The 21,245-nt window shown below is 44.6% G+C and overlaps 1 protein-coding gene across 1 annotated transcript; it reads left to right on the top strand.

Annotated features, from left to right (window-relative positions):
* The first annotated feature begins 13,094 nt into the window (after positions 1 to 13,094).
* Positions 13,095 to 14,441, top strand: LOC137838652 (uncharacterized). The gene has a single exon (XM_068647886.1). The coding sequence runs from the start codon at positions 13,095 to 13,097 to the stop codon at positions 14,439 to 14,441; it is 1,347 nt and encodes a 448-aa protein (XP_068503987.1).
* Positions 14,442 to 21,245: the final 6,804 nt, after the last annotated feature.

Genomic DNA, 21,245 nt, shown 5'->3' with positions numbered 1-21,245 from the left:
TTAATGAGCGCGTTACGTTTGAGTTTAAAAGCACTTTAAGGCGCTTTAAATGCTGGGGGCAGTTTAAATAGCGCTGAGAATGTCGGAAAAAGGGTTGGAACCTTTGACAAATTTAGGAGAAACTCTCTAGTTGCTTGCCCGTGCTTGAGGATTACGTACAAGTGACTGGAGAATATTTTTGCCTGAAGGGGACAACACACACACATATACACACAGTTTCTTTTACCACCTTCAGAGTGCCATACGCGGTGCTCAGATACGTGGGTGGACAATTTTGGTGTTTCTTGCTGGCTGACTTGAGCGTCGGAGTGCAAACGGCCGCTAGGGCGCCTCTTTGTCCTCTTTTTTGCAGGAATTCACAGGCAATCAGTGGGAAGGAGTCCTTAGCTGACGGTTGAGGTCGTGCACGAAGACGTCCCGGTCAACCGGACGGAACAAACTCCTTGTCAAAGAATCACATGAAGGGGGACTCATGGGCCATTTTGGAGTTGATAAGACTCTAGATCTTTTAAAAGCAAAATTTTGTTGGCCACACATGAGGAAAGATGTCCAACGACATTGTTCTAGATGTATCTCATGTTTAAAAGCAAAGTCTAGAACAATGCCGCATGGACTCTACACTCCTTTGCCGATTGCAAATGCTCCTTGGGAAGACATTAGCATGGATTTCATTTTAGGACTTCCTAGGACTGCAAGAGGCCATGACTCTATCTTTGTGGTAGTGGACCGTTTTAGCAAAATGTCCCACTTTATTCCATGCCACAAAGTGGATGATGCTCAAAATATTTCTAAACTCTTCTTTAGAGAGGTGGTGAGACTCCATGGTCTCCCTCGAAGTATAGTGTCCGATAGAGATCCCAAGTTTATAAGCCACTTTTGGAAAACTCTTTGGGGTAAACTTGGAACAAGACTACAATTTTCAACTTCTTGTCATCCCCAAACGGATGGGCAAACTGAAGTAGTCAATCGATCTCTTGGAACTATGCTTAGGGCTATCATGAAGGGCAGCCACAAATCTTGGGATGAGTACCTTCCCCACATTGAATTTGCTTACAATAGAGTAGTTCACAAGACTACTAATGCTTCTCCTTTTGAGGTAGTATATGGTTTTAATCCTCTCACGCCCATGGACTTGATACCCCTTCCTAATCCACAAGATTTTGTGCATAAGGAAGGAGTACTCAAAGCTGATTTTATCAAGAAAATGCATGAGAAGATTAAAATTCAAATACAACAACAAAATGAGAAGTACACAAAATACAACAACAAAGGGAAGAGAGAAATAATTTTTGAGGAAGGAGACTTAGTTTGGCTTCACCTTCGCAAAGATAGATTTCCAAATCAAAGGAAGTCCAAACTAAGTCCCCGAGGTGATGGACCTTTCCAAGTTCTCAAGCGAGTCAACAACAATGCATATAAGTTGGACCTACCTCTTGAATATGGAGTACATGACACTTTTAATGTAATTGATCTTTCTCCATTTGTAGGTACCAATGACGATGACGAGCTGGATTTGAGGACAAATCCTTTCCAAGGGGGAGGGGATGATGGAGGAGGGCCAAGCACACCTATCCAAGGAAACCAAGGCACAAGCCAAGGAGAGCGTCTAGACCAAGACCAAGACCAAGGTGAGCGTCTAGGACGTGAAAGTGAGCGTCTAGGACGTGAAGGTGAGCGTCTAGGACGTGAAGGAGGGAGGCTATCCATGGAGCTAGACCGTCTAGGACCCCTTACAAGGTCAATGGCCAAACATATTCAAACACAAGCAAATGAGGCCACGGATGGAAGAGAGAAGGCTTTGTATATGTTTGCATAAAGGCCCATTGGGGGTACTTAGTAGATAGGGTAGTGTAGGAAGCATTTTGGAAGGAAACATTCTAGAATGTAGGGTTTGTGTGGCCGGTCATTGCTTGGCACATGGCTTAGCATTTAGATTTAACTTTTGGTTTTCTTTTCTTGTAATTTAGCTTACAAGTTACATCCACAAATAGCCTATAAATAGGAAGGCTATCTCATTGTATTTGACAAGTTTAATTGAGTATTGTTATGCTGCCATTTTTGTGCACTAGCTTTACTTCTCCTAGAAATCTAGGCTATAAACTTCAATCCTTTCACCTTTCTCCCTTGAGCTGGCCGAACCACTCAAACATCACACTTCTCATGCACCTTCAAAGCCAACACAACTCCTAGGAGGGCTTTGTTTCACTCACCCATTGCTTCCGCATCACTTTCACTACTTTGATTCAAGAAGAACACATGAAATGCCATCATTTAACAAAGCATGTATGCACATCCGAGGACTCAAGCAGGAAGTCGCATTGCACCATTTGGTCTCGGCCATCCGGCCGAGCCGTTTTACTGAAAGTCTCATCAAGAAACCGCCTCAAGACATGGAAGACCTTCGAACTCGAGCAACCAAATTCATGCAAATCGAAGAACACATCGATTACCACCAACGGTTCAAAACCGTCGGATCTGGAGTCCTCAAAGATCAAACCCCGAACAAAGAAAGAGAAGTCGAGACCGAACGAACCGTCCGAATCACTCCAAGATCCGACCGGAGCAGAGGAAGCCGAATCCCCAGGTTCAACAGTTATACCCCCTTAACTGTGCCGAGGGGACGAGCCCTAGATGAAGCACTACAAACAGACTTAATCCCGATATTGAAGCAATATCAAACGCCACCAAATGCAGACACCGCTAAGCATTGTCAATACCATCGAAACTTCGGCCACACGACCGAAGGGTGTCAGGCGTTGAAAGACAAAATCGAAGAGCTCATCCAGGCTGGTCATTTGAGACAGTTCGTTAAGAGGACAAGAAATTCAAGATCTCCACCACGAAGTACCGACCGTTCATCTCGTGATGTGAGCCGGTCATACCGTAACGATTACAAACGCCGAACCGACCATAACCAGGCTTCGCGGAAACGCAGTGAAAGTCCCGTTCGGCGTACACGCGCCCGCAGCACAAGTCCCGACTGAAACACCCGCCCTCGCCAACGAGTCCGCGAAGTCATCAACATGATTGCCGGACCCGTTAATTTGGGCGAACCGAACCATGAAACAAATTATATAGCCGGGGGCTTTGCTGGCGGCGGGTGCTCAAATTCCGCCCGAAAGAAACATCTCCGGGACATCCAGTCCGCTCATGCTACCACAAGGAGGCGTCCACACATACCTCCGATCACCTTCACTGACGATGATTTTACAGCTATAGATCCAGCCCAGGACGACCCTATGGTAATCACTGTAGAAATTGACAAGTTCGCAATTGCCAAGACCTTGGTCGACCAAGGTAGCTCAGTCGACATATTATACTGGGAAATCTTCAAGAAAATGCGCATCCCAGAATCAAAAATTCAACCCTATAACGAACAAATTGTAGGGTTCTCAGGTGAACGGGTCGACACTAAGGGGTATATAGACTTGTATACAACCTTCGGTGAGGAAGACGGTCTCCACAAAACGATAAACGTACGATATCTGCTGGTTAACGCCCAGACTTCCTACAACATCCTGCTCGGCCGACCGTCTATCAACAGATTAAAAGCCATTGTCTCCACCCCACACTTAGCCATGAAATTCCCTTCGGCCACTAACGACATTGCAACCATCCATGTCGATCAAAAAACCGCTAGAGAATGCTATGTCGCAAGTTTGAAAAGTGAGCCAACTCGACGACTCTACACAACCAATCCGGACGACCGAGTCCCGCAAAAACGAGGGCGATCCCCCACACGGCGTTCCGGACGACACATGTCCCGTCGTCAGATGATAGCCCTTGTTGACCTCGACCCTCGCATGGACGATCCCCGTATGGAAGCAGGAGAAGACTTGCATCCATTCCCGCTTCGCGATGATCGCCACACTACACACATCGGCACTTCGCTGAAACCGGACGACCGAATGGCCATCGGGACGACATTTGTTAAAAATTCCGATCTTTTCGCCTGGACGGCCGCTGATATGCCTAGCGTAGACCCACAGGTTATCACTCACCGATTATCACTGTATAGAGAAGCTAAGCCAATAGCTCAAAAGAAAAGACATCTGGGCGAGGAACGATGTCAAGCCGCACGTGACGAAACCGACAAATTGTTACAAGCTGGATTCATTCGGAAGGCCCATTACACCACATGGCTAGCCAACGTGGTTATGGTGAAGAAAGCGAACGGAAAATGGCGTATGTGTGTTGACTACACGGACCTCAATAAGGCTTGCCCAAAAGACTCGTATCCTCTGCCTACCATTGATCGTCTCGTTGACGGAGCGGCCGGACATCACATCCTCAGCTTCCTTGATGCCTACTCTGGCTATAATCAAATCCAAATGCACTCGGCCGACCGAAAGAAGACAGCCTTCATGACTGATTCCGGCAATTTCTACTATGAAGTTATGCCCTTCGGACTCAAAAATGCCGGAGCCACTTATCAAAGACTAATGGACCACGTATTCCACGACATGATCGGTAGGAATGTTGAAGTCTATGTCGATGACATCGTCGTCAAGTCCGACTCATGCAAACAACATATTGCCGACCTAAAAGAAGTTTTTCAGGCCCTCCACCAACACCAGATGCGACTCAATCCTGACAAGTGTGCGTTCGGCGTCGAGGGGGGGAAGTTCTTAGGTTTTATGCTAACTTATAGAGGCATCGAAGCCAACCCTGAGAAATGTAAAGCTATCTCCGAAATGAGAAGTCCCAAATCCATTCAGGAAATTCAGAGACTTATCGGCCGACTCACCGCTCTATCCAGATTTGTCCCTAAACTTGCCGAACGAACGAGACCCATCGTCCGACTATTAAAAAAAAGCATCCCGCTTTGAATGGTCGACCGAATGCAAAGAAATTTTCCTCCAGTTGAAAACTTTTCTATCTTCTCCGCCGATCATCCAGAAATCGGACGTCCGAGAGCCCGTCATAGTCTACCTCGCTGTTTCACACGAAGCCGTCAGTTCGGTCTTAGTGCAAGAAATTAATTTGGAAGAACGACCAGTTTATTTCGTCAGCCGCGCCCTCCATGGCGCCGAAATCCGATACCAAACGATCGAAAAAGTAGCTATGGCTCTCGTTATTACCGCCCGACGAATGCGGATGTATTTTCAAAATCATCGCATTATTGTTCGGACAAATTACCCCATCGTAAAAATCCTCACTAAACCAGATTTAGCCGGACGAATGATCGGATGGACGATAGAACTGTCCGAATTCCATATTCAGTACCAACCACGGGGGGCCATCAAGTCGCAAGCTCTTGCTGATTTCGCAGCCGAACTCACTTCTTCCTCAGCCGAGACTGAACACTCATCGTGGGTCCTATACGTGGACGGATCCTCCAACGAAAGGTCGTGCGGCGCTGAAGTCGTTTTGGAAGGTCCCGGCGAGATTGTCATCGAGCAAGCCCTAAAATTCGACTTCAAAACTTCAAACAATCAGGCCGAATATGAAGCGATTTTAGCCGGTCTACGCCTCGCTCAAGAATTGGAAATCACTAAGTTAATTTGTAAAAGTGATTCCAGGCTAGTGATCGGTCAACTTAATGACGAATATGAAGTCCGAGAAATCTTTTTACAGCGATACTATCACTTAGTCAAACAGTCGATGAGCACCTTTTCTGAAATTTCTATGCAGCACGTTCGACGCGATCACAATACCCGCGCGGACGCCTCTTCCCGGTTAGCAACCACGAAGTGTAAAGGAATGCATCGGTCGGTCATCCATGTTACGCTTGCACGCCCAAGCATCGACCTACAGGAATGCCTGACGACCGACACGGAATCTACTTGGATTACCCCAATCAAGCAATATTTACTCGATGGCACATGTAGTCCTCTCGGCGAAAAAACCATGAAGCTGCAGGCCGCCCGTTTTGTCTTAATCGGCGACGACCTTTATCGCCGAGGTTATACCCAACCACTCCTTAAATGTTTGACACCAGACCAAGCTTCCTATGTCATCCAAGAGTTGCACGAAGGAATTTGCGGAACTCACTCTGGCGCACGGACAATGGCTGCCAAAGTATTCCGGGCCGGATACTACTGGCCGACCGTCCAGGGTGACTGCACCAATTTCGTCCAAAAATGTCTTAAATGCCAAGAGTTTGGCACTTTGTCCCATCAAAAGCCTGAGGAACTCCATTTTATGTTATCACCTTGGCCGTTCGTCCAATGGGGTATGGACATCATTGGTCCTTTCGCCCCCGGTAAAGGCCAGTGTAAATTCTTACTAGTCGGCATTGATTACTTCACCAAGTGGATCGAAGCCGAGCCCCTGACTGCAATCACCGCCCGCAATGTTCAAAATTTCGTATGGAAAAATATCGTTTGCCGCTTCGGGCTTCCACAAATCATCATCACCGATAACGGTCGGCAATTCACCGACCGAACGTTAGCTGAATTTTACGAGAAGCTCCACATCAAACACATCGCTAGTTCAGTCGAACATCCGCAAACAAACGGACAGGCAGAAGCTGCAAACAAGGTCATTTTGAACGAACTGAAGAAACGTCTCGGCCCAGCAAAGGGCAACTTGACTGAAGAACTCTTAGAAGTCTTATGGGCATATCGCTGCACTCCTCAGACGACTACACAAGAAACGCCGTACAGCCTAACGTATGGCACCGAAGCTATGATCCCCGTCGAGATTGGCGAACCCTCTCTCCGCTGGCAAACCCTTGATCTTGATCTAAACAAGGAAAGCCTCTCGGTCGGCCTCGATCTCATCAACGAACTCCGGGACAAGTGTAGAATTAGAGAAGAAGCATGCAAAATTCGGGCGGCCAGATGATACAACTCCAAAGTTAAACCAAGATTGTTCCACAAAGGCGACTTAGTATGGCGAATGCGGAGCAGCGCTCGGAAGGAAGGAGGCAAGTTCTCTAGCAATTGGGAAGGACCTTTCCGCATAGCAGATACAGCAGCCGGTGGAGCCTATTATTTAGAACATTTATCTGGGAAGGAAATACCGAGAACGTGGAATGCCACGCATCTCAAATTTTATTACAGTTGAACTTAATAATACAAGTGCACTCTTTCCTCGCTCGGTCGGTTTTTCCCTAAGGAGGGTTTACGACCGGGAAGGTTTTAACGAGGCACTAAATTAAAATCCAAATCTCCTAGTCCTTTACTCAATTCATATCTCGTTCGGCATCATAGGTATTTAACGAAATCAGAATTATATATGCCTCGTTCGGCATCAGAATTATTACTTTTAACATAGAATTATATATGCCTCGTTCGGCATCAGAATTATTACTTTAACGTAATCGGAATTATTTATGCCTCGTTCGGCATCAGAATTAATCGGATTTATATATGCCTCGTTCGGCATCAGAATTATTACTAACAATCGGAATTATATATGCCTCGTTTGGCATCAGAATTATTACTTTAACGTAATCGGAATTATATATGCCTCGTTCGGCATCAGAATTATTACTTTAACGTAATCGGAATTATTTATGCCTCGTTCGGCATCAGAATTAATCGGATTTATATACGCCTCGTTCGGCATCAGAATTATTACTTTAACGTAATCGGAATTATTTGCCTCGTTCGGCATCAGAATTAATCGGATTTATTTATGCCACGTTCGGCATTAGAATTATTACTTTAACAATCGGAATTATTTATGCCACGTTCGGCATCAGAATTATTCAATTATTTATGCCACGTTCGGCGTCAAAATTAATTTATTTATGCCTCGTTCGGCATCCGACTCATTTATGCCGAGTTCAGCATCAGAATTAACATAACGAAATCACAATTATGTATTACTAGTTCGGCTTCGCATTGTTACTAACAGAATCAACTACACCCCGTTCGGCATCCAAAATAAAAATCTACAGCATACAACCAAGGTTCAAGTATAACAATCCGATCGATCAGCAGTCAAATATTACATCCAAAATAAAACCATTGTACTATGCCCACATGCCGGGACCAGCAATTATCTATGTAATGGTCATTAATTCTTCAAACGAAGCGTCCGGCTGTGGTCCCGGAGTCTCTGCCTCAGCCTCCTCATTGTCACCAAGGTTGGTCGGCACAAGCTTTCCATCGACCACCAACTTCTCAATATCATACCGGTCGTCCTCCAGGGGCGTACCGTGCAGACAAGCCACTTGTTGGATGCCTAACCGGAAGTATTCTTCGCTAATGCGAAGCATAAAGTCCTGACACTTAGCCACTTCCGTCTTTAATGCCTCCTCCCGGTCGGCTCCTTGTTTCAGTTGCGCCTCAAGGTTCTTTGTGAGTTCCTCTTGTGCTTTTAAGGCTGTCTGCTTCTCCTCCAATTGAACCTTCAACCCCTCTGCCTTCTCGGTCGACATCTTAGAAGCTTGAGTGGCCTCGGTCACATCCTTCTTTAACCGAGGAATGGTAACGGTCGTCACTCTCTCCAGCTCTTCAACCACCGTCCGGCTTGCCATGAGCGCCCTACTTTGCAACTCTAATGTTTCCACCATCAATTTAGTTGTTGGGATGGTGGCAAAAACCTCACTCTCTTCGGCAGTCAGCTCCGCCTGCAAGTGAGCCGCTATATCTAGGCCGACCGCCAACAGCGTTGGCTCCGAAGCCGTACGGGATGGCCCAGCTCGGCCCTCACGACTTCCCTTCGGAGGCCGAGCCCTTTTCTTTGCAGCAGCCGAAGCACCCACCGCAGTAACCGTTGTGGACGGCACAGCTGCCAATGGCCCGGCCGTACCGATAGAGGCCGACTGACCATCCCTGCTCTGGCGTAGCTTATTCATGTACTCATGCAAAGAAGCGTCCGCACGACTCATGATTTCTGCAAAACACACAGGAATTAAACACTATTAATGAAGTTATTCAGTCAAACCGAATTTACAATTACATACCAATAAAATCCGCCCAGGGGTCGGACGACGCATATAACGAAATTATCTCCCTCGTAGGTAACTTGTGAGGGAGTTGGTCAAATACCACCATGACGGCCTTATCCAAATCCGACAGAGCCATACGAGAACTCGCGTTAAGCACAGTCGGATTCTGGGTCCAATGGAATGGAAACTTAGTAATACCATCATTATAAAAGTACTCTCGGCCGTCCGGCTCCACGAATATCTTGAAATATCGTTCCTTGAAATTCTTGTAGGACGTGGTGAAGGCCGCAAACCGCACACTTCCCGGACGACTGGTCAATGACACCCAACTTACAGGGTTGGACGAATGTGTGTTATAATAAAATAAAAACACTTCCGCTCTGGGCGTCAAGTCAAAAAGTTGACACACCATTCGGAAGGCCTGCATGCACGCCCACGCGTTCGGATGAAGTTGGGTTGGTGCTATGTTGAGAAACCGTAGCACATCCATTGTGAACTCATCGAACGGCAACGTTACTTTCAAATCAACGAATAACGTACTATAAACATAAAAGAAATCTACCGGAGCGTTCTCCCTTCCATGGCAAACACGGTCGGTGTGCCCACATTTCAGCAATGAGAATATCTGAAGGTAAACCCGACCGCACTACGGGGGCCCTAGCTATCACTTTGTCAAGGTCGTCCGGTTTCTTAAAGACAGTGGGTGTGTTCCTAACACTCATATCTACCTAGTCATAGCTCGGACCCATAGATCCACTCGTACTTTCGTCACTTCCGGACGATGACTCCCCACTCTCACCCGACTCTCTACTCCCTACCCTATTTGAAGAAAGTTGCGACATAACTCGGTCGCAAAATTAACACCTCGGTCGGCAACTATGGTTCGTACAGCGCAATAACTCGCAACGTAGACGCTGCAATCGGAGCAACTCGGATGCTGAACTCAACGAAACGTGATCTCTTTGCAACTGGGAACGCTATTTATAGCATTTCCCTCTCACCCCCATCCGTTAGATTCCCTCTCATCCTACGACCCATATCAGCCGGAATTCGAAACGTCATTTAATCCACATCGCCGGATTCATCTCCGCCGTCTTCGACCAAAAGCAAATGTCCCATCATACCGTTACATTTAATGCCTGACACCTGGAAAGACCAACCATTACGACTCTTCGGCCTTTGTTCACCTCGAGCCTGGGGGGCAAGTGTACCAGCAGGCACCGGACGAACAGATATGGCCGACCGACCAACCGAACTCATAATAAATGTGAGGGCGCGACAAGACTAAGGTAGTTAACATACTCCGAAAAATAAGGAATACGCGTGTGAAGAAGATATTTTCCCCCGGGTATTCCGGAGCACGATTGGTAAAACCTATCCATAACCACCCTGAGCCCAAGAGGTAGAAAGCCCATTTAGCAATCCTATAAATACGGTGCTCAAGCCAGAGAAAGGTACGTTTTGATTCACTTACTAAACCACTCTTAGAATCTCATACTTACTTGAGCGTCGGAGTGCCTTCGCAGGTACCCTCCCCCGCCCGACCGAAGGAGACACCAAGAAGGAGCAACCGACCGAAAGAGAAGAAGACCGACACGTCAGCAACTACACTACATCGACCGACCGTGCCTGGGCCCCATCTCTCCACTCAGGTACAAGAATATTATTCATGAACCTTCTACATACAGAAGCTTCAAACTGTCATTTTTAAAACAAAAGCACAAAAAGGTGTCCACAAAACAAGCATAAAGGTCTCCAGCATAAACCAAGACTGTGGTGTATGACATTGAACATATGCAGTAGCTGGGGTGGTCAGAACTGCAGACATATATGTTGCTGCACATCAAACTTGCAACGACAACACACTTGATATATAGCAAGATGAGGCTGAACCCAGTTTTGTGGATTATAATTTGTGGGTAATAATCAAAATTATTGTGGTGTGTCAGCAATAGTTTCTTTTTCAGTATTATGTTGTGCAAATGGACTCGATGAGGAGAAGATTTTAAGTGAGGAAACAAATTTAAAAGAAAATTTAGAGTCCTTCATCATTCCTATTATTTTTTTATAAGTCTTCATGTCTTATTCTTATTTGTTATTAAGTCTTATATATCGTGCTTGATATATTTATTTGAGTTTTTTATTATCTTATTACCCTCATTCAAGAAAAGCTCATCGATTAAATTTATTGTAATTAAAAAAACTTGTCCTCAACTCTCCCTGTCATATTTCAATTTTCCATTTCCATCTTTCTTTCTAAAAAACTTGACTATTTTTCGTATATTTTAAAGTTCGATTCTGCTGTAGTAGATGACTTGTTCAGATCGTTTCTACTCGAACAATCTATAATTTGAAGTAACTCTAAAATATACCTAAAATCCTTTTTGATGTTACAGATTGTGTTCTTTATTAGCTTTTTTAGTCGTAAAAAATATGTTTTTAACTAATTTAGCTCTTCACTAAAATTCTTAATTGTTTGTTATATTAAACTAAGTCCTTAAGATTTTAGTATCAGTATCTTCTTTTATAATAGTTGGACTACAATTGTCAAAGAGAAACTATCTTAAACGGTATTTGAATATTCCATTCAACTTATGATAGTGAGAATGTTAACATATTTGATTTGGTTAAATTGATTTATATCAGTATATTGAACTTGATATTGACTTAGAAGAGTTGCATGAATGTTTGTAGTTAAATTGAGTAAATATGTGCTTTTTGTTGGATTCAAAAAGTGTGTTTGTTTTAAATTTATAAAATATGTAAAATGGTTGAATTGAGTTGAAATTGATTTTATAGATAATTATATAGAATTGTAACTTTTAGACAATTTATTTAATAGATGGAATTTAACTCAATCAATTGCAATATGTTCTATGATATTTTCCAAATTTACTTAGCTGAACAAAATTTACCAAACGAATGCAAGCTAGATTAAATGTTTGATATGTTGATGTACCGTCCCGTTCCCGGGCGTTGACCAAAGTCAAAGTCAAAGTCAAAGTCAACATATGGTGGGAAACTTCAAGGGACCCAAGGAAGAAAGTCAACCGGTTGACCGCTTGAGGCGTCGCCAGATTGAGGCGTCGCCAAGTTAAGGCGTCGCTAGGGGGAGGCGTCGCCTTATTAAGGCATCGCCAAGGGAAGGCGTCGCCAAGATAAGACAAAGCCAAGGTGAGACGTCGACGGTGTTACCCCCGGATACCCATGGGTAGGAAAGACCATGGAGGGGGCGACACCGCTCGGAGGTCTCAGGTCCAACAGCTCAGAACAGTAACAAAGAGAAGAGAAAGGTGGCTTCAAGGCCATAGTTCTAGTACCAGTAGGGAGTAACCTGACTCGTGAAGTACCCAGGCCACCTCAGGGAGACCCTCGGGATAGATACAACCCATGAGAGGGTCATGCCCAGGGGTAAACCAGGTGCATGGTGCGAGAGGAAGGTAGATACACTCCCAAGGTGAGTGACTAGAGGTTGGGGCACATGAGTTGGCACCCAGAAAGTCACCCCACGCGCCAGATGCACTTCGAGGAAAGAGGACTCACACGATGGAATAACCCTAAATTAGGTTACGGCGCAGTGAGGCCCTTTGCATAGAATAACAATCAAGTCAGAAGAACACGTGGCAATAAGCACGTGTTCATCAATGTTTTAGTGAAAGTTTGCTAAGGTACGCGTTAATTTAGTTTACGCATCAAATGTTTCAAGGCACATTTTTATACGCTTTCAATGCGCTTTAACGCGCTTTAAATGCAGAAGGTGTATAAAAAGGGACCTTGGGACATTTGAAAGGGATCCGAGTTTTGACCTAATTCTCGCAGTTTTACACACACGTAAACCCTAGTTGTTTCGCGGCGCACCTACGGTACGCACAGGCAATTGGGGCAACGTAGTTTTAGTTACTTAGTATTTTTGACCACCATCAGAGCATCCAGTCAAGGTGTCCGATATGGAGGTGTGTCACCTTTGATGTTTCTCGCTAGCTGACTTGATCGTCAGAGTGCAAACGGCCGCAAGGGCGCCCCTTTGTTCACTTCTTTTCAGGTACTCACAGAAGGTGCCCTAGCTCGCGAGGACGAGCCACGCATAAAGACGACCCTGGTCAACCGGCGGGAACATTTGGCGCCCACCGTGGGGCCGATATAAAACATCAGTCCCATCACACAGTTTTTCAGTTCCAGTTGCAGTCTCCAACCCAGTCCCAGTTCTCAAAACGCACGATAGTCAGGAAGGCTTCCAGAAACCACGAAAATGAGGCCCGCACGCGCTAGGAGTGAAGAGATGACCATGCAGCAACTCATGGGCATGATGCAAGGATTGCAAGAAGCAATGGCAGCATCCAAAGTGGAGCAAGAGCGCATGCAGGCGGATCTCGCACCATCTCAGGCGAGAAACGATGAGCTACACCGCACCAACGAGGAACTACGCCGCGGGTGGCGCGACGTAGATGATCCTGAGACTGCCACCCCACCAAGAGAATTCTCAACGCCGTTCTCACAGGCGATCCTAGAGACAGCAATCCCCAACACGATCACAGGGCCCAAAGTAACCTTCACAGGGATGGAGGACCCTGAGGCGCACCTCACTGCGTTCCACACGCAGATGATGCTGGTAGGCAATTCTGATGCTGTAAGGTGTAAGCTCTTCATGAGTACTTTGACTAGGATGGCCGTGAATTGGTTCATCAGCCTTCCAGAGGGTCACATCACGTCTTTCACACAGCTTTCGCAGCTATTCAGAGAGCAGAATCTAGCCAACAGGGCCCCAGCCCCAGTTTCATATGACCTGTTTGACAAGAAGCAGTATCAAGGTGAGACCCTGAAAGAGTACATAAGCCGCTTCGAGGCGCAGGTGGTGAAGGTGGGTACCACATACGAACCCATTATCGTGTACGCATTCAGGAAAGGGGTGTGCCCTGGGACTTTCAGCAAGTCACTCAATCGCAGCCGCCCCAAGACTTTTGTTGCAATAAGGCGTCGGGCGATAGAACACATTGCCTCTGAGGGTGAGACATACGAGAAATGCACGACTGCTGCACCCACACGCCCAAGAGCGCACGTGCGCACACAACCTGCTAGGGTCCACGAAGCCGCCACAGAGAGAAAGAGCCAAGACAGGAAGCGCACCTACGAGGCAAGGAGGACCCAGCCTAGGGGTCGAGCAGAAGGAAGGAGAGAGGGAAATAGACCTCTGAAGCACAATTTCATGGTGGAGCTTAAAGACCTCATCGTTGTGCCCAATGTAGCTGACAGGTTGAGGCCACCGGTGAAGTCTGACAAGGTGCTGGGACCCCACAAAGAATCATGGTGTGAATTTCACGAGGCATTTGGGCACCATATTAACAACTGTTTAGCGCTGGGCTATCAGTTGGATGAGCTTGTGAAGAATGGTTTCCTAAAGGATAATCTCGCTAGGTCTACTACAACCACAGCCACGGCGACACCAGAGGAAGGTCAAGCGCACGAGATGCCGACTCACGGAGAAGTACACACCATTTTTAGCGGCTTTTCTGGAGGAGGACCCACTGCCTCTCAACGTAAGAAGTATGTGAGGTCAGTAAGTTCAGTTGTTGAGCAGTTTCCAAATGACCCGTGGTAGTCAGACCTCGTTTTCACAAGGGCTGACTTGCGGGATATCGTCCCACACGATAATCACCCTGTAGTCATTTCAATAGTTATAGCGGGAAGAAAGGTACACAGGGTTCTCGTTGACTAGGGCAGTTCTGTAAACGTCATGTTTTGGTCGACCTTCAACAAGTTACAATTATCCCCTTACCTTTTGAGACCCTATACCGGATGCTTATATGGATTCGCAGATAACCCAGTGGAGGTACGTGGCTACCTGGAGCTGAAGACGACGTTCACTGATGGAACGACGTCGCGCACCGAGAGCATCCGGTACTTGGTGGTTAACGCCAACTCAGCCTACAACATTTTGTTAGGTAGACCTGCCTTGAACAAATTAAGGGCAGTGTCCTCCACGCGCCACATGAAGATGAAGCTACCAGATCTTAGTGGCAAAGTAATCATAATCAAGTCAGATCAGGAGGAAGCCCGAAAATGCTACGAAAATAGCCTGAAGACAAAGAGAGGCGTGGTCATGGTGATTGAATGACCACCCGTTTGAGATTCGCAGATGGAGTTAGAACCAGTGCAAGAGGCGATACTCGTAGAATCCACGCCTGCCGAGGCCACACCTGTGGGGGTGACGCCTATAGAAGATGCACGCACAAAAGGAAGATACAGTGATGCCTCGCCAATGGAAGAAGTATACGGAGAGGCCTCGCCCATGGAAGAAGAGTCAGAGGAGGCGATGCCCGATGCATCCGATAGGGCGACGCCTATAGAAGAGGACTCCATGAATGAGTCTCGCTCAGAGAACATGCAGAGTGAACGCCCCAACCAGTAGACAACGTGGGGGAAAGACAGATAGGGGGTAAGGCGTTCAAATTAGGACGCTTCTTGAGCCAGGAAGAACAAGAAGAGGTAGCTGCGGTGATCTCGCGCCACCTAGATGTATTCGCGTGGACTGCGGCGGACATGCTAGGCATCGACCCAGATTTTTTGTGCCACCATCTTACCATGGACGCCAAGGTTCGCCCTGTGCGACAGAGAAGGAGGAAGTTCAACGAGGAACGATGCTTCGTCGTGAAGGAAGAGACGCAGAAGCTGCTAAGCGCTGGGCACATCAGGGAGATACAATACCCTGAGTGGCTGGCCAACGTAGTTCTAGTGAAGAAGGCGAATGGGAAATGGAGGATGTGCGTTGACTTCACAGATCTGAACAAGGCAGGCCCCAAAGATTCGTACCCACTGCCCAACATCGACGCGTTAGTGGATAGCGCCTCGGGCTGCAAGATGCTGAGTTTTTTGGATGCTTTCTCAGGTTACAATCAGATCAAGATGCATCCAACGGATGAGAGCAAAACAGCATTCATGACGGAGACGAGCAGCTACTGTTACAAGGTGATGCCGTTTGGGTTGAAAAATGCAGGCGCCACCTACCGGAGGCTGATGGACAAGGTGATGGAGGAGGGCCAAGCACATCTCACCATGGAAGCCAGGACCCAAAGCTAGACCGTGATGAGCGTCTAGACTCAAGGAAGGAGCGTCTAGGACGTGATGAGGGAAGGCTACACATGGAGCGTCTAGGAGGAGACCTAGACCGTCTAGGCCCTATTACAAGGTCAATGGCTAAGCACATTCACGCCCAATTGGATGAAGCCACGAATGGAAGAGAGAAAGCCTTGTACATGTTACATGGAGGCCCATTAGAGGTGCTTAGTAATTAGAGTAGTGCTAGAAAGCATAAATGAGTGAATATTCTAGAAGCTTGTTGACTTGGCCGGTCATGAGCACATGTGCCATGTGCCTTGTCATTTTGCATTTCATTTTGCTCTCATTTCATTTGGAATTAGCTTAGCTTTCACGGCCCTATAGCCTATAAAAGGGAAGGCCATCTCTTGTATTTTTCAAGATTATTGTGAGTAAAGTTATGCTGCCCATATTGTGCCAAGCTTTGCTTCTACCTAGATTCTAGGCTCTAATCTTCACATCCTTCACCTCTCATTGGGCTGGCCGAACCTCCGAACTTCCATACACACCATGCACCTTCAAGATCACCATAGCTCTTAGGAGGATCTTGCACATACACATCCATGGCTTCCGCACCCTCTTTCACATGATTCTAAGAAGAGCTTCATGAATTTGCCATCATTTGGTATCATGAGCATAGGTTCTTCAAAGATGAGTAGTTCTTGGTCTTTTCATTTTTAGTTCTTCTTTATTTCATGTTGTTCATCTTATTTCCATAATTGTCTTGCTGTTTTTTTGAAATTTTAATTTGTTTTGGTGTGCTATTTGGAAGATCCAACCGGTGCACTTTGTTCAATTGATCTTGAACAATCCTTGTGCAAATTGTGATAGGATTCCATACACCTTGAGTTGCTATTTTTCTTTTAGGAATTTGAGTCTTTATTGCACTTTTATTTGGTTCATATTATGCTCTTTGAGTCTTTAATTTCTGAATCCATATATGTTTTGTCAAGTCATGTTCATCCACAATGTCATCAATTCATAGTAGTCCTTTGTTTGGCTTGATTGTTTCTTGATTTTGGGTATCTATATTTGCTTTGAATCTGCTGTTCTTTTGATCTTTTGGTGCCTTTTAATTTTAGTTTGAGTTCATATTTGTGTTTAGATCTTACACAAATTCCTTTTCATTAATTCCATTGTGTTTAAATTTTGGTATCTTGCTGTTTTTTCCAGTTTTTCCAGAATCCCCTGTTTCACATTCTCTGTGCTGGCTGTTTTGTTCCAGAAAAATATTTTCACTCATAGGAAAATTTTGATTCTCTGGAATATGCAAGATTAGAGTGTTATAGAAAAGAAAAAAAAAAGAATTAGCTCAAAAGAGTCAACAGAAAAAAAAATGATAAATATTTTAAAATCAGTGTGCAAAGCTGGGCGCTACAGCTGGCGTAACTGAACACTGAAATTGAAAAATTTATTAAAATGGTTCATGCGTTTTGAGCGATTCCAACGCCAGATTTTAGCTAAGATCTTGAATATCTTGCATATCAAATCTAAAAAGCACAGCTCAGCATAAATTGGGGAAAAAACACGTTTTCTGGCCCACAACATTTTTCAGTGGTGCTGTTTTTTATTTTTGAAATCTACTCTAGTGCTATTCTTAGGATTCTTTTGTGTGCCTACCTTTATTTGAGTACCTTTTATTTGCTTGCTTAATATTTTTTGGACCTCTTTCTAGTTGTCATAATCTAACTCCTTTTGGTGGTACTGTTTTCTTCAATTAAATTGTTTCTTGCTTTTATTCTTTGACCTCTAAATTTGGTGCTGGAATTTATTCTCTTTTGGTGCTTAATTGAGTGGAAACTTGACTTGGGAAGGTCTAGTCTTATTGATAGGTGCTGGAATTGGAGAATTAAGACCTTCATTCTAAGGGGAAACAAAGACAAGGCAGAATCAAACTTTTCTCAAAACACCACAAACACTTGGAGGGCCAACAAGCAAAGACAACAAAGGAAGTGCCAATAGCAAAAAGAGGATCAACAAAGGGAGTTTTCTTAATTTCTTGGCAACTTAGTTTGTGTTAATTACCTCTTAATTACGTTATTAGACGGTGAATGTGTCTTCAAGGGCTCAAAGTGTCCAAGAAGCCTCACTTAGGGCTGACTAGTGTAGAGTTTTTAATTAGCAATTGTTAACTGTTTTAATTACATTACTTGCTTAATTAGTGACGCTTTGTATGTGTGTTTTGGTTAAGCTTTGATAAAACCGTCTAGCTTTGTTAATTAGTTAGCTTGCATTGTTTTCTTGGATTTGTTTTCTCAACTTAATTGTGTTCTAAGTGCTTTACTAAGAGAAAGTTTTGTGTGAAGACATTGAGGGATAGTTTTTGGCAAGGCAAAGGCTTGGTACTTAAGTAGTCCTTTGTGACTCACCTCCCTTACCTGGAAAACTACCTTCTTTGACTTTCCTAAATTTTCTCAAGGTAAAATACATGTATACACAAAGCTTTAGCCATGTCTTCTTCTTCTCACTCTCCAAAGTCTATTGAAAGTGAAGTAAAATCTTTGAAAACTCTTTTGAAAGAAGTTTCACAAGCGGTGCAATTAATTTCTTTTAGACAATTGGAGAATGAAACTAAAATCAATGAGTTGGCTAGAGCCCAAGAAGAGAAATCACAAAAAACACAAAAATAAAAAAAAACGCTTACTCATGCATCTCAAAGTATTGAGTCTCTAGGGGAGGGAAGCCGTAGGATCAATGATTATTACCAACCACCCCCTAGAAGAAATAGGCAAAGGGAGCAAGAGGGGCCAAGGGAAACTAGAGTAGACCTACCTCACTTTCATGGTAAGGAGAATGTAGAAATCTACCTAGATTGGGAGATGAAGGTAGAACAACTCTTTGCTTGCCATAGGGTGAGTGAAGAACGTAAGGTACCCTTAGCCGCCCTTAGCTTCCAAGGGAACGCCATGTATTGGTGGACCTCTCTCGAAAGAGAAAGACGTCTTCATAGGGAACCTCCCATTACATATTGGAATGACCTTAGGGGAGCCCTAAGACGTCGCCACATACCTTCCTACTACCATAGGGAGTTGATGGACAAGCTCCAAAGACTCCAACAAAAGAACATGAGTGTGGAAGAGTATAGGCAAAAAATGGAGCTCTACATGATGAGAGCATCCATTAGAGAAGAGGAGGATACCACAATAGCTAGGTTCCTTAGTGGCCTATCACTTGAGATAAGAGATAGGGTAGAGCTCTTACCTTACCAAGACTTGAATGACTTGGTTCAACTTTGCATTAAAGTTGAGCAACAAATCTTGCGCAAAACGTCAAGTCAAAAGGTGAACCCCTACTCTAGCTTTTATCCCAAGAAAGAGTTTAGAAGGGAGGGTAGTACATCAAAAGAAAAACCAAAAGAACCTACCAAACCTTTCACCAAAGAAACCTCCACCCCACCCATCCGAACTAGAGATGTTAAGTGTTTCAAGTGCTATGGTAGAGGGCATGTGCAAGCACAATGTCCAAACCAAAGGACTTTGTTTCTTAAGGGTGTAGATGAATACACTAGTGGCGAGGATGAGCCTAGTGAGAGAGAGGAAGGGGGAGAGGATGAGAGGGTAGCTCCACTAGAGGGAGAATTGCTTATGATTAGGAGAATCCTCAACAATCACCCTAGCACATCCATTGAAACACAAAGAGAGAACATATTTCATACAAGATGCAATGTTTTAGAAAACATATGTTCCCTCATTGTGGATAGTGGATCTAGTTGTAATTGTTGTAGTGCTAGGATGGTGGAAAAGCTCAAGCTACAAGTAGTTCCTCACCCAAAACCTTACAAACTTCAATGGCTTAATGAAAATGGGGAACTACATATAGACAAGCAAGTGGAAATCAAGTTTTCCATAAGGAACTACAAAGATAAAGTTTTATGTGATGTAGTGCCTATGGAAGCTTGCCATATCTTATTAGGGAGACCATGGCAATTTGATAAGAAAACCTTGCATGATGGTCTCACTAACGAGATTTCCTTCACCCACAAGTATAAGAAGTTTGTACTTAGTCCTTTACCACATTCTCAAGTGGTGAAAGACCAAATACAAATGAAGCATAAGAGGGATGAGGAAAATAAAAAAAAGAGCGCTAGAAAAAGAGAAAATCCTTAGGGATAGAAAGGCGTGGGAGAAGAGTGTTCCTTCCCACAAGGTTGCTCAACAAGAGAATCCTTTTGAAAACGTTTTAGAAAACTTGCTTCTTGTTGAACAACCAAGCCTTGTCCTTTGTAAAGGAACACTTACATTCATTGCCACAAGTAGTGAACTCATGAATCTACCTCCTCAAATAGAAAACCTTTTAAGTGAATTTGAAGATCTATTCTCTCATGAGGGTCCCATTCGGCTCCCTCCCATTAGAGGTATAGAACATCAAATTGACTTCATTCCGGGGGCAAGCCTACCAAATAGGCCTGCTTATAGAACAAACCCCGAGGAAACAAAGGAGATAGAATCACAAGTTCAAGACTTGTTGGAGAAGGGTTGGGTTCAAAAAAGCCTAAGCCCTTGTGCTGTACCTGTCTTGTTGGTGCCCAAAAAGGATGGAAAATGGCGCATGTGTTGTGATTGTCGAGCAATCAACAACATCACCATCAAGTATAGGCATCCAATCCCAAGGCTTGATGATATGCTTGATGAATTACATGGGTCAACCCTATTCTCCAAAATTGACCTTAAAAGTGGATATCACCAAATTCGAATCAAAGAGGGTGATGAGTGGAAAACCGCTTTTAAGACCAAATTTGGATTATATGAGTGGTTGGTGATGCCCTTTGGGCTCACTAATGCCCCAAGTACATTCATGAGGCTCATGAATCACACCTTGCGAGATTGCATAGGTAAATATGTAGTAGTTTATTTTGATGATATCCTAGTATATAGTAAAACCCTAGAAGACCATCTAAGTCACCTTAGGGAAGTTCTTTTAGTGCTTAGGAACAATAGTCTTTTTGCAAATAGGGATAAGTGTACCTTTTGTGTAGATAGTGTAGTTTTCTTAGGTTTCATAGTCAACAAAAAGGGGGTGCATGTAGATCCCGAGAAAATCAAAGCCATCCGAGAGTGGCCCACTCCACAAAATGTAAGTGATGTAAGGAGTTTTCATGGGTTAGCTAGCTTCTATAGAAGGTTTGTACCTAATTTCTCAAGCCTAGCTTCTCCTTTGAATGAACTTGTTAAAAAAGATGTTGCATTTTGTTGGAATGATAAGCATGAGCAAGCCTTCCAAAGGCTAAAAGCTCAACTCACCAATGCACCAATTCTATCTCTTCCAAATTTTTCCAAAACTTTTAAGATAGAATGTGATGCATCGGGGG

The sequence above is a fragment of the Phaseolus vulgaris genome, chromosome 4 (genome assembly GCF_000499845.2).
Source record: "Phaseolus vulgaris cultivar G19833 chromosome 4, P. vulgaris v2.0, whole genome shotgun sequence".
Classification (NCBI taxonomy): domain Eukaryota; kingdom Viridiplantae; phylum Streptophyta; class Magnoliopsida; order Fabales; family Fabaceae; genus Phaseolus; species Phaseolus vulgaris.
This window is presented reverse-complemented; position numbering and strand designations above follow the sequence as displayed.